The sequence below is a fragment of the Nelusetta ayraudi genome, unplaced genomic scaffold, assembly GCF_046127955.1.
Source record: "Nelusetta ayraudi isolate G7.1 ecotype Tasmania unplaced genomic scaffold, CSIRO-AGI_Nayr_v1 ptg000005l, whole genome shotgun sequence".
NCBI classification, from domain to species: domain Eukaryota; kingdom Metazoa; phylum Chordata; class Actinopteri; order Tetraodontiformes; family Monacanthidae; genus Nelusetta; species Nelusetta ayraudi.
In genome coordinates, this window is record NW_027466055.1 from 6,999,629 (window position 1) to 7,012,486 (window position 12,858).

The window sequence follows — 12,858 nt, forward strand, 5'->3', positions numbered from 1 at the left end:
ATGCCATAGAAATTGAGTTAATACCAGAAATGAGGATCTAACGCATCAACTAACCAGTTCGAAAACTATAAAATTTAATGAATTTAATCTACCACGCCAATGTGACAAAGTGGTTGCAGTTATGATGCATTGTGGGTGCTAAAGTCACAGATCTTCAATTTATTAGCTATTTTACACATTTAAATGTATCTTGCTCACATGCTGTTCCTGGGTTATACATCAAAATAAGTCAAAAAAGGTGGAGAGAGTTCAAATTGGGGCAGTTCCAGATGTTGTAAGACATCAAGTGCATCCTGATCTTCAGAGCAGACAAAGAGAGACAAAGAGAAAAAGGCTTAGAATGTTGAAAAGAAGGAGAGAAAATGTGGCAGAGACACGAGCCACCACGCAGGCCTGTTTCAAGATTCAGCCCGTATTGTTCTCCCTTCAGAATCTGATGAAATAAACCCTACACCAGGAGACAGCGCAGCCCACGGTTAGTTGGCTGATAAGAGAGGATTCCTCAACTTTTTCCATCCATTCACTGAGATTAAGGTCTGCTTTCATCTGCCTCCCTGTAGCCCAAATTCTTCTGAACCCATCCACCTCCGAGGCCTACAGAGCTCAAAGTGGGAACCCTGCTCAACACACACACGCACGCACGCACACACACGCACGCACACACACACACACACACACACACACACACACATTATTTGAAAAGAATATTATGGAATAAATGCAAACATGAACATAAACATTCCTGTACGGGGGAAAATGGAAATATGGAAATAGCTTGCAGGAAATTCAGGTTCAGAATTTTTCAATAAAAAGGTAAAAAGTTAAATCTTTTTATTTTTTATTATTTATAAATAATTTCCCCCCCTAAAATTCTTCAATATTTTCACAAGAACCTTTCTTTATAAACCTTACGTGAAGTCCGAACTTGTCTGTTAATTCTAATATATATATATGTTTTTTTTTTTCTTTTGAATTTTTAGCAATGTTGGTGTCCAAGTTTTGATGCTTATCAAATTGATTGCCTGACCATTCCATGTTTCTGAGCTCCCCGGAGCTGCTTGAGGACACGATCGCTCGTCCAAATGGACCACGCTGACTAGAGAGCAGTGGAAAACATGCTAATAAGGTCTTAATGTAATCAGTCATGCACGCAAATACAGCTGCACAAACACATTAGGCAAACACATAGTTCACTGAGTCAAAGCACTCGGGAATTGACATTAAAAAATAAATAAATAAATAAATAAGGCCACAATGTCACAGTAACAAGCTTGCCATGCACAACGCATAACGCATTGCGTACATCCATCACAAAGAGAATTTTAAACAGCTGCGGTTGTCACGGAGACAACTGTAATCACTCATCGGTTAACTGAGACAATAAGTGTGATTTCTTTTTTAATAACTTTTATGTCTTCCTTAAAAACAGCAACAACATGGGTCGAATTCAGCTTTTAAGCTCATGCAGGTGTGTTTTTGTTTTTTTGTTTTTTTTGCCGCACTGGCATGACAACTAACACAGCAAGTACGAAAAATAAGAACTTTCAGATTTCTTTTATGGGTTTGGCTTTTTTCTGTGTTACTGCACTGAAATGAGCCGTTCAGATTTTGGGGAGCTGACTTGATTATCAAAGACTCTGCAGAGGGTTTTTTTTTTTTTTGTGTGTGTGTGTGTGTTTTAATATGGACATAGCTTCACTCTGTTGAACACTAATAGCCATTTTCTCTAAAAGGTAGCTGCAGTGACCAGACGGCCAATCACAAGGGAGTGGGCTGTTCCAAGGCGGAGCAACGGGTGGAGCAGGGGGGGGGAGGGCGGGAGAGAGACAGAACAGTCCGTGGATGAATGATAAGAACTGGATACAATGACACTGACAGTCTATCTTTTCAACTTTAATCATGGTACAGCAGGAACAATGTCAAGTTATGTGGCTGTCAGCTCCTCACTGGTTTACAATAGCAAAGAAATACTGCAACTGCAACACCATAGTTTTGTGATGATACCATTTCATTTGTGTCATTGTAATGAAATGGACAATGAATGGCAAAGTCCAGTGAGAAATTATAGTATGTAAGTTTTTGTAGGAACCAGGATGAGAGTCACACAAGTAATGAGGTTTTAGTGTTATAAGGCAGGCAGGATGGTTCCCATGCAGGGTCCAAAGCCAACTCGGTATCCGCTTCCCTGGCAGTAACCTGTGAAAAGGAGAGATGAGAGTGTGTATTATTAGAAACAGCAACACATCTTTGTCTCTTCACATCCTGTTTCCTTTGCAAGCTACTTACAACCCATTTCCTCTTTCAAAGTGTCTCATGCGCTGAAACCCTCTTGTTTCCCGATATGTGAAACTTATGTCTGTCCCACATTAATCCACTACTATAAAGGACCGTCTGAATGCTGCATGTTAGCACGTGTCAATCACAGTGTAATTCCAGTAATTTGGCACAATTAGCACCGTGCTGAAGGCACGCTAACCTGTGATGGTGACCGTGTCTCCATCCCTCAGGAAAGTTCTGGTTTCGCCGCCTGCCAGATCAATAGTCTTGGATCCCCTCCATGACAACTCCAGCATTGAGCCAAAACTCTCAGGATCCTTTAGAGATGCAATACACACAGTTTAGGTACTTTGCATTAGTGTGACAGCTTGTGTTTTTGTTCAAACTAGCCTTCTCTTTCATTGCTAATGCTTGTTCAACTATTTTGCCAATTGTTTTAGTAATATAAGCCTGCGATATATCTTGAACTTGAAAAATTAACTCACCACAAAGCTCAATTGCAGTTTAAAAACCAACTACTGTGAAAACAGCAACACATTTCGGCTGCTGTGCATGAAGAAGTGCACGCACTCACCGATCCACTGATGGTGCCAGAAGCCATCAAGTCTCCTGGTCTGACGTTGCAGCCATTGACTGTGTGATGAGAAAGCTGCTGCTTCATGGTCCAGTACATGTGCTAGAGATGAAGAGAGAAACTGTTTGGATTGTTTTTCTTTGAAATGCATGATGGGAGAAATTGTTATACTTGATACTGGTCACCAGATTAATGTGTGTAGTGCGCATGATAGGAACTGACATGAGAGATGTTTGTTCCAATCAAAGAACAGGATGTTGGGACCTGATTCCTTCCTTATGTTTTTGTTATTTCATAAACAAATAATGATGCAAAAAAAAAAAAAAAAACATTTGTCAAAGTCAAAGTCAGTAGGGGCTTTTAATGTTTAAATAATAAATGCAAAGCTCACAAACTTGGCTACACTCTTTGCAATCAACTTTGAGAATCATTGCAATCACTGTAGAGTCATTAAAATAAATAGCAATAATCATATATTCTGTGGCGCATCACTGCTAGTGAAAGATGCCTGTAAAAGCAGTTTCTGTGTTGTACATAAGTAAAAGTTTCTGAAACGCCATCTGTGAGTTTTGTTTTACTTGTGGGGCCAATCTACAAACTGACAACAAATTATTTTCATTCAGAGCACTACTGTCCATAATGCTAAAATGCATGCATGTGTTGTTCAGTGTTTTTGAGGAGCTCTGGCTTCGTATAGAAGGTTTTACCTTAAAGTTTGACTTGCAGATGGTTGCCGCGTCTGCCATGTCCTGTCCTTGAAGAGACAAAGAAGAAGGAAAACACCAAGAAGTTCCAAAAATGTAGTCACTGGTAGTTTGCAAAAAAAAACAAGTTTAATCACTTAATTGTGTGTGTGGTACCTTTAAGGGACACAAACAGGTTGATGTTGAAGGTGTAAGGGTCCGGGTGTTGGAGGTAGGGGAGGGGTTCTGGATCCTGAGGGGATAACAGAAACAATAGCTTAAGGCTCATAGGCAGCAACATAATACTGGTGCACCACATTAGGAGGGCAGCGGCTTAAAGTATAGGCGACTGACGTTTGGTAAAAACAATTGTGCAGATAACTGTTAAAGTCTGATCAAATGTCGAGGCAGAAGAGCCTTGAATGACAATACATACATACTGTATTAAAAATGCATTATGTGTAGCAGTACCCTGTGCTCTAATGAGGAACATAGCCTCCAGATAAAACTGTAAAAGAAGAAAATGTTATCACTTTAATTAGTTAAAGAAGTGATTCATGCAGCAACCTGAATGGGGTTGGGCTCTACAAAAGGTAACAGCGCCTCCATGGGGACGACCCAGGGGGAGATGGTTGTGCCGAAGTTCTTCCCCAGGAAAGGACCAAGAGGAACATACTCCCATGCCTGGATGTCTCTGGCTGCAAAATATTTGAAAAAACCCAAATCATGTAATTTCAAGAATGAGAAATTAAAAATAAATAAATAAATAATAATAATAATAATAATAATAATAATGATAAATGCTGAGCGACTGGCAAGCGACTACTGAAGCATCAAGGATCACAACAGTCAGAGTGGAACTAACAGAAAAAATGTTGGAGGTTTGTTCAGAATATTAGATGACAGCCAAACAGCTCAGCTTATTTGAGTTACTGTTCCCCTGCGATGGTCTCCAACTGGTCCGTTCTCTCCTGAGCCCAGACAGCCCAAACCCCTGCTGCTCACTGTATATTTTCTCTTTTTCAGACCTCGGAGACAGCTGTGCATGACAATCCCAGCAGATCAGCACTTCCCGATGTACTCAAAAAGCCTGTATGGTAACAGACAACCTTGTCACATTCACTTAAACCCTCTTTCTTCTCTTCTTTGGCCAATGGAGACAGAGGAACTGGCCTGACTGAGTGCATGAATGTGGCGGCAGTAAAAGTGGATATTAGGGAAAATGACAGTCAGGAGGCTAAAGCACCGTGCACTGTCTCTTCAGAGATCACCGGCTTGATAAATAATACATATTCCTACTGATGTTTTGATGATGACTGACTCTTGCATTTTATTTCTAAAACCATTTCAATTAAACTTAATCTCGAGTGACAGCCTCAGCATGTATAATGCAGATCTGAATTAGGGAACAAGTTGGCTTCCAAAGTGAAACGTCACTACTAATTATTAGCGGCTGTGGTTGATTTGGAGTTATATCAAAACCTGGTCAAGCGTGTGATGATGTCAGAACCTTTTGCTTTACTGTATTTTCCATTTCTTTACATTCCTCTTGGAAAGTTACATGACTCCTTTTCATTTTCAAATCCTTGACTCATTAGAAAATGAAAAAGGAGGCAGAAACAGTGATGGTAGGAAAGCTCTATATTTGTCTAACTTTGAGCTCGATGTACTTGTTGTATAGCACTGTTAATGTGACAGCCTTACCGCTCCAGTCATTCATCAACACCATCCCAAAGATGTGTTTATGGGCCTCTTTGATTGGAATGGACTCCCCGAGCCGAGTCTCTCCTCCAACAAAGAAAGCCTGGTCAAAGAGAAGAACGTTAGACTGATATTTGATATCACAAAGGAAGGCCAAGGGTATCACATGCTGACAAATGATTATTGCAAAATTTGTTATTGGTCTCACCAGTTATGTGAGTAATCAGAATAAGCAAAGACTATAATCACCATCTCGAGCTCAATGTCCAACTGCTTTGATGGGCCAAACACCGGAGGTTTTGCTGCAAAAAAGGCCACATACACAGTAGTTATTGATTGCAACCTAGCGGAGATAAAAATGGTTTGTGGCTGTGACTCAAATGCAAGTTGCAAAATTGGAAAACAGAAAAGAGCAATTGTAAAAACCGTACTCTGGTCAGGTCTCATCTGGCCGGACGGTCGACGGAGAGGCGTCCCAGAGACGACGACTGATGATGCCCGACCATGGTATCCAACTGGAAGCCTCAACCTGCATTGCAAGATATTCAAATTAGCACAACACTGGTAACAGAAGGACGATGCAAAGTCCTCAAAGGGATCTGAATGCCGCTCACAGAATTCAGAGACACCAAAGCAGAGACGCAGCAGCCATGAAAAGGTGAAATGCTAAGCTGACTTGGTTTAAAATGCTGCTCCATCCCAGTGTGGCCTGTTTGCCCTCTGACAACACATGGCATTGGAATATAACAAATGAAACCGAACAAAAGTAAACTACGGTAACCACACTAACTAAATAAAATCACACGTTAGCATCCATCCATTTAGAATACGCAAAGATTAAATATAAATTATGTCCAAGAGCCGCTCAAGTATCCATCACCTGTAGAACAAAAATTCAAGTCCGTACAGAGTCAAAAGAACAGAATGCATTTATCATAAAACTGGAAACCAACACAGTGATGTTGTCTACACTCAGTGGACTAATTCAAATTCATTCAGCAGCTATTGTGAAAAATATTTTCTGACAATAATAATTTGTGTTATTTTGATTGGAGAAAGAATTGAATGCCTCTGGGGGGGGAGGGGGGCGAACCAGAGCAGAGGTGTCAAATTCTACAGGAAACAGATTTAGCCCCAACTATCTGAGCATTTCCGCTGGAAGGAACAAATATATATTGCCTTCATCAGTGAGGTTGCGTGCATGGTCCCAGAGAGACAGTGAGGCCGCAAAATTACTTTGAAAAACCTTGGTGGCGTCTGTCCCAAGCCTGCATTCACACAGAGCTAGTAACATTTTGCCATAACAGCAGGAACACACAGGATTCAAGCTCAACGACAAAGTGCCATTTTGACTGACTGCTTACCAGTTTGGCATGAGAGCATTTTCCTTTCCCCTGAACATGGTGCCCACATTGGTAGCATGATCTCGTGAGGAGTAAAAGTCAGTGTAGTCACCTGTGGTGTTAATTAGGGAAGAGAAATTTAATGAAATACTGACATTTCACATCTTTTTTCCACACCATCCATTAGCAATATACAGTATATGATGTACAGTACAGCTGGCGGTTGTTGCTTTTAAAATCCATCTTATCTGCCCTAAAATATTGCAAATGTTTGTCATTCATTTATGGTAAAACACTTTTAAGGTTTTAAGTTAGGTAACTTTAAAACTGTAAAAGTCCATCTGTAAAAGCTCTGACCGAGAACTCTTCTGAGTAAAGGTTGAGTTTCATTCACTCTTGAAGGTTGAGTAAAAGAAACTGCACTGTTTTTTGGTCGTTTGAAAGCTGACCAACCTTTGAAACTAGTCAGTCATTAGGTCAGTCAGTCATCCAATTTCAGAGTAGGGAAAATTGGGTTTTACAGTTTAAAAGGTTCAGTGAACAACGTTGGGCTTTAATCTCTGTGATAATTGGTCACGATAGCTAAATAATACTACGTGATACAACTACCATTATGAGTCATAAAAAACAGAGTCAAACTTCTGTTGAATGGGGGGATGGTTTACAGTTAAGGCTTACCAATGTCTGCAGGAAGGTGCATCGTTGCTGCACTCTGATGGACAAAAGCCCTGTAGACATGAGGAAGACATGCAACGTCCTTTTGAAATGAGCAGAATACATCTGAGAGGTGAGCTGTGCGAAAAGACTGGACATTTTGAAATATCATTTGCTAACAAATATTTTTATTTGTTTTATTGCACTTTTTATTTTCATGGTAGAAATAAGTAAAAACTGTCTTTTTTTTTTCTCTTTAATGTTTGAGTACCCGTGTCATTGTTGTTTGTCTTTAACAGTTAATGAAACTACAAACTGTGACCTGACTTTGGCTGTCGCTGGGAGCAAAGTCACAAAAAGTGCAAACGTCTGATGAAGATATTATCTTGTGTGTACTTCAGTGATCTCTGACCTGCTCCGAAGGCTGACATCATCCCTCAGTGTGCTCTCACTGGCTGACAGCAGCAGCTGAAGGGTCACTCTCGCCTCTTTCCAGGCCTCGTAACCAAGAGCCATGAATCCATTCAGTGTTGGCTTGGAGGCAGAAAGATGATAACACGTGAAGAAGTGCTGTACACATCACACTGCAGTGTGAAGCACTCATTAGCACTCGGGACATTTATTTTTCACAGTTAAATCAAAGTCATAAAGACTGGAAATGCGACGTTGCACACTGACACACTAAAAAATGTATGATGATTGAAAGAAAAAGTGTCAGCGTGAGAGGTATCAGTCGTGATTCAGTTTACCTGGTCAAACACATCCTGATGTTTGCAAATCACAGGCCCTTGGAACAGAGACTTTATAACACTCAGGTCCAAGATCTGATCTCCGATCGCAACACCAATCCGATGTCTGGGCTAAAGGAATGAAGATTGTTTTAACTTTAGTATATCCACGTGGCTCAAGTCACGTCAAGTTACTTACACCTGGATCTAAATACAAGTTGACAGTCAGATTCTCTCAAACACAAGACAAAATTAACATGTATAACTAACACAAAATGAATAAAGCTGTATTTGCAAAGACTGAAAATGAATGCCATGACTTAGACCAAGCTATAGCGGTGAAGTTAAAGAGATGGACTTACATTATCAGGTGTGGAAAATATTCCATACGGCAGGTTGTGGAAGGAGAAATCAGAATTTGCATCTACTTTAATGAAGGACATTTTCTCTTTGGTCGTGGCAGCACACACAACTTGATGGAGTTACTGAGTGAATGGGCAGCAGCAGTAGACAACTTCCAGATGTGAAACTTTGGACAGGCCCGCCTCCCTTTGCACAGCCAATCGTATTCCTCTAGGGCTATCCTCCCCAATCCTGGATTTAATGCAAACCACCTTGCAAAGTGACTCAGCAAAACTCAAATCCAGACACCAGACAACAGGACCTGCAATTACTTTACATTTATGTTATTTGTTTTTCTGTTTTAATTCATGACTGTTTTATTCAACTTGTCTAAAATCATTATTATTTCTGTTTAGCATATTTTGTATTGTTTCTTTGAAGAACTTGTGCAGGGTGTGCAACACCCCAAGACCAGATAGGCCCCAGTACCCCAACAATGCTGAGTGAAGAAAAAGCAAGATAGTTAATGGTTGGATGGATGAATCATGGAGCCAATTAATATTTAAAAGAACGCAGGATACATGTGGAGTGCAACAAGCATTACTATTTTGCATTATTTAATCATTAAGTAAAATATTTAATGGGATTTGTAGGCACTTAATCCATTGCACACGACTTAAAGATCGACTGCTCATTATAGGTACAATTAAAAGTAAAGTGAAATTGCTTTAAGATACTACAGTCAAATGTTTTGATGCAGTAGGAGTATAATTCAACAAAACACACAATAAAGCAGTAATTTAATAAGGCATTTCAGTCACACATATGGATTTTTCTGTAGATATCTTTGAACATGACTTAAATTTGTGATTAGGATTAAAATGCTTTTTTGAGTATATAGTAGAAATACAGAGTGACTAAAACATATATGCATTAAATTCCATTACTTCTTAAATAAAAACAATTATGTTTCGTTGGATTTCATTTTATTCTCTTTTTATTTTTTGCAGTGTGGACAACGAAAGGCGCATCACTGCCCTCCACTGGCGTTTTATTTAACTACATCTCCCTAAACACTCCAGTGAGGTGCAGAAACTCATACACTGAATTTAAAATGTTAGTTTTTATTTACGTACCGCGCCTTTTTTTGTCAACCACACACCCCTCCAAGTCCTTCTCCCCCCTTTAAAACGGTCTTGAAAGCATTAACGCTTGGTATGTGGTGACGTCACATACAGACAGACACGCACGCACGCATGCAACTGCCTGAAGTGACCCAGAACTGAATGAGTAGCATAACGTAGCCCGTGAACGCGTGACCCGCTCGCGTCTTCTACCGTGTGCTGTTGACCCGCTCGTCAATGATCGACTACCGGGGTGTTTCGCAACTGGTTCGGCGGGAGCAGTCGTCGGAGAGGACGCGCAGTTAGCTTGGTAGTTGAACTCGTGGTTGGTTGTTGGTTGTTGGTTGTTTGCATGGCAGCGTGCAGGATGGCCACCCTGCGGGCCGCCAAGCAGGCGCTGAGGAGGGAAGTTAAAGGACGTGTGGCGGCTCTGAGTGACGCCGAGAAGCGACGCCAGTCTCAGGTCGTGTCACAGAAGGTAAGGAAGAGGAAGAGGAAGAGTGGGAGGAAGAGGAGGGCTCTGGGGTGGTGTTATGGTCTCTCTCCCCCCACGACGAGCAACGGAAGCGACGTGCAACTCTGAATTATTGTTATTATTATTATTATTATTATTATTATTATTATTATTATTATTATTATTATTATTATTATTATTATTATTATTATTTTCAACGTCTGTGTCATTGGTGTCACATCAACGAGCTTCCTCCGTCCTCCGTCAACAGGCAGTTTGGGTGTAAACTGGAAAAGTGGCACCTTTAAGTGTGAAACCTGAATGAAAAGTGAAGCGATATTTTGTGCAATAACTCTCGCACCAGTCGAATCAGTCATCCTGAACTCCACAACATGGACATGTGCCAGTTATGTAACGGCTGCTAATGACCGTCACCCTTTCACTGGAAATGTAAACAACCAACATGTGGATATCCTGCTTTTCCTTCTTTTTTGCAAGACTTTTTGTTGCTGTAATTAGCAAATCCCCCCCACGTGATGTTAATAAAGGTCTTTTTCTTCTCGAGAGTTCACTGCAACTACATTGTTTGTTTGTCTGTTTTGCCTCCAAAGCAAACCACAAAACCAAATTAACGCTTTCAGTTTTATCACTCGAGGTTACTTTATCATTTACAATGAATAGTCATTTAGTTTGCATTGTTACTAAGTTAAGAGTTTGACTTGTAGTGTTTCTTATCTTCAAAGGTGGGACGTAAGGAAGTACAAAATACTTTGTTACTGTGCTTAATTAGATTTCTCATGTATCTTTACTATAAATTCTGTTCAAAGTAGTTCACTTATTATTTATTTATTATAGTTGTTGCTTGAAGTTGGAGCTATCTGAATTGCGTGTGGTGTGTAGTTCAAAACAAGTGTGTAATAGTGGATATTTTAGAGGGAGACTTTTTCCACAGTATTTTTTTTCCCCACACAAGTATCCATACTTTTACTTAAGTACAGAATGCGTATCAGTTTGCCACCTCTGCTTATCTTGTATATTTTTTCCCCCCACAGTTATTCAGCCACCCCAAATACGTGTCCTGTGACCGGATCGCAGTGTTTCTCAGCATGCACGACGAAGTCCAGACTGAAGAGATCCTCAAAGACGTGTTCAAAAGGGGCAAAAGCTGCTTCATCCCGAGGTACGAGAGCAACAGCAACCACATGGACATGCTGGAACTCAAAAGTCTGCAGGACATAGAGATGCTGCCTCTGACCTCCTGGAACATCAGGCAACCCAATCAGGATGATGACAGCAGAGAGGAAGCTCTGGCCGCAGGTGAACAACACACACACACACACACATGCCTGCAAACAATTTAATTTATTTTTCAGTACATGCATTAATGCAGTAACAGCCTCTTCAAAACTTTCCCTCTATGATTTTGTCAGTTGTGTCTTTGACTCAGAATGAAGTAGCACAAATGTGCCAGAAGATGGTGGTGGTGTTTCTCTTTAGAGTAACATTTTTGATAGCTGTTTGATAACAGTGACAGCAGTCAAGTCATATATTGTTATGGCATAATACACCACTACAAATTATATATGTGTGTATATATACGTATACACACATTATATATATATATATATATATATATATATATATATATACATATATATATATATATATATGTACATATTCATACATACATACATACGTATATATGTATATGTATATATATGTGTGTGTGTATATATATATGTAATATGTATATGTATATATATAATATGTATATATATTTATATATACACACATATGTATGTATGTATTCACACATACACACACACACAAACATATATATAAATATATATGTTTGTGTGTGTGTACGTGTGAATACATACAGCACCTGTGCTACACACACACATTCATGTATGTGTGTAGCACAGGTGATGGAATTGAATATGTGCCCAGTCGTTGGCACGTGAAGCCGTCGTTTTCGGGAGCCAACCACTGATGAAAGCATGTTGTGATCTCACAGGAGGTCTGGACCTGATACTGATGCCAGGCCTTGGGTTCGACCAGGCTGGGAATCGCCTGGGCCGGGGGAAGGGCTTCTACGACACCTACCTGGAGCGCTGCATCAGACACCCCAAGGGGAAGCCTTACACAATCGCGCTGGCTTACAAAGAGCAGCTGTGTCAGAGTATTCCTGTCGACGACAACGACGTGCTCATAGATGAGGTGCTGTACGAGAAGAAGGAGTAGTTGTGCCAGACGAGTGCCTGTCTGTCTGCTGATATCTGCAGCTTGAGGTTCGATAGCGTTCCTGTAGCCCATAATTGTCAGCCAATTAAAACTGAAATGAGACTTTTGCTATCTCACTCGAATAAGAACTCACAGCTATTTTTTTTTAAGGCTGATGTTCAAATGAAAAGTCATTAATATTTCTGTTGAAGTAAATGGCAAATATTTTGCTGCTGCGTTTTGTTTTTTGTTTGTTTTGCTTCTGATGTCATTGCGTTGGTGCGATTAAAAAAACTGAAGGGAAAAAAATTCAAGCGTCTCTTTCATTCATTCAACACACAAGTTTGAGCGAAGACGATAGAAATAAAGTTAATCGGGGAAATACTGTGTGGTATGATAGGCAAAGGAGAGAACGCAGAGATAGAGAACACAAGGAAACAGGTGTGTCGGGGGTTAATCTCCATTACATAACGAGGTTGTACATTTTTTACACGCATTACTGACTGCCTTTGGTTTACTTTTAAAAAGCCTTAAGTCAATGAGACTGCCCTGTGTATACAGTCATAGCGATTCAATTATTCAAACTTCGTAATTTTAGCCAGAACCCTCTGTAATCAATCCTGTTAGAAATGTGGATTAGCTGCCGGGGATAGTTTTGAGTTATGAATATTTATACAACATGGATTATGTTAATACATCATTTTATAACAGCCCCTGCTGGGACCCAAACTGCCCACTATTGCAGAAGTCCATGA

The 12,858-nt window shown here is 40.2% G+C and overlaps 2 protein-coding genes across 3 annotated transcripts; one reads left to right on the plus strand and one right to left on the minus strand.

The window, feature by feature from the left end:
• Positions 1 to 1,877: 1,877 nt before the first annotated feature.
• fah (fumarylacetoacetate hydrolase (fumarylacetoacetase)) lies at positions 1,878 to 8,743 on the minus strand. Its single transcript, XM_076011478.1, has 14 exons — positions 8,323 to 8,743; positions 7,982 to 8,092; positions 7,645 to 7,766; positions 7,257 to 7,306; positions 6,600 to 6,690; positions 5,667 to 5,764; positions 5,485 to 5,537; positions 5,239 to 5,338; positions 4,102 to 4,232; positions 3,712 to 3,787; positions 3,559 to 3,605; positions 2,852 to 2,953; positions 2,477 to 2,594; positions 1,878 to 2,196 (listed from the first exon to the last, which is right to left on the minus strand). Exons 1-14 carry the CDS (start codon positions 8,401 to 8,403, stop codon positions 2,126 to 2,128), a joined length of 1,251 nt encoding a protein of 416 aa, XP_075867593.1. The 5' UTR covers positions 8,404 to 8,743; the 3' UTR covers positions 1,878 to 2,125.
• Positions 8,744 to 9,616: 873 nt separating this feature from the next.
• mthfs (5,10-methenyltetrahydrofolate synthetase (5-formyltetrahydrofolate cyclo-ligase)) lies at positions 9,617 to 12,412 on the plus strand. 2 transcript variants are annotated; one of them, XM_076011497.1, is made up of 3 exons: positions 9,617 to 9,904; positions 10,933 to 11,197; positions 11,898 to 12,412. In XM_076011497.1, exons 1-3 carry the CDS (start codon positions 9,779 to 9,781, stop codon positions 12,122 to 12,124), a joined length of 618 nt encoding a protein of 205 aa, XP_075867612.1. In that variant the 5' UTR covers positions 9,617 to 9,778; the 3' UTR covers positions 12,125 to 12,412. The 2 variants fall into 2 exon arrangements, with proteins under 2 accessions (XP_075867612.1, XP_075867604.1); XM_076011489.1 differs by lacking the exon at positions 9,617 to 9,904 and adding an exon at positions 10,098 to 10,330.
• Positions 12,413 to 12,858: the final 446 nt, after the last annotated feature.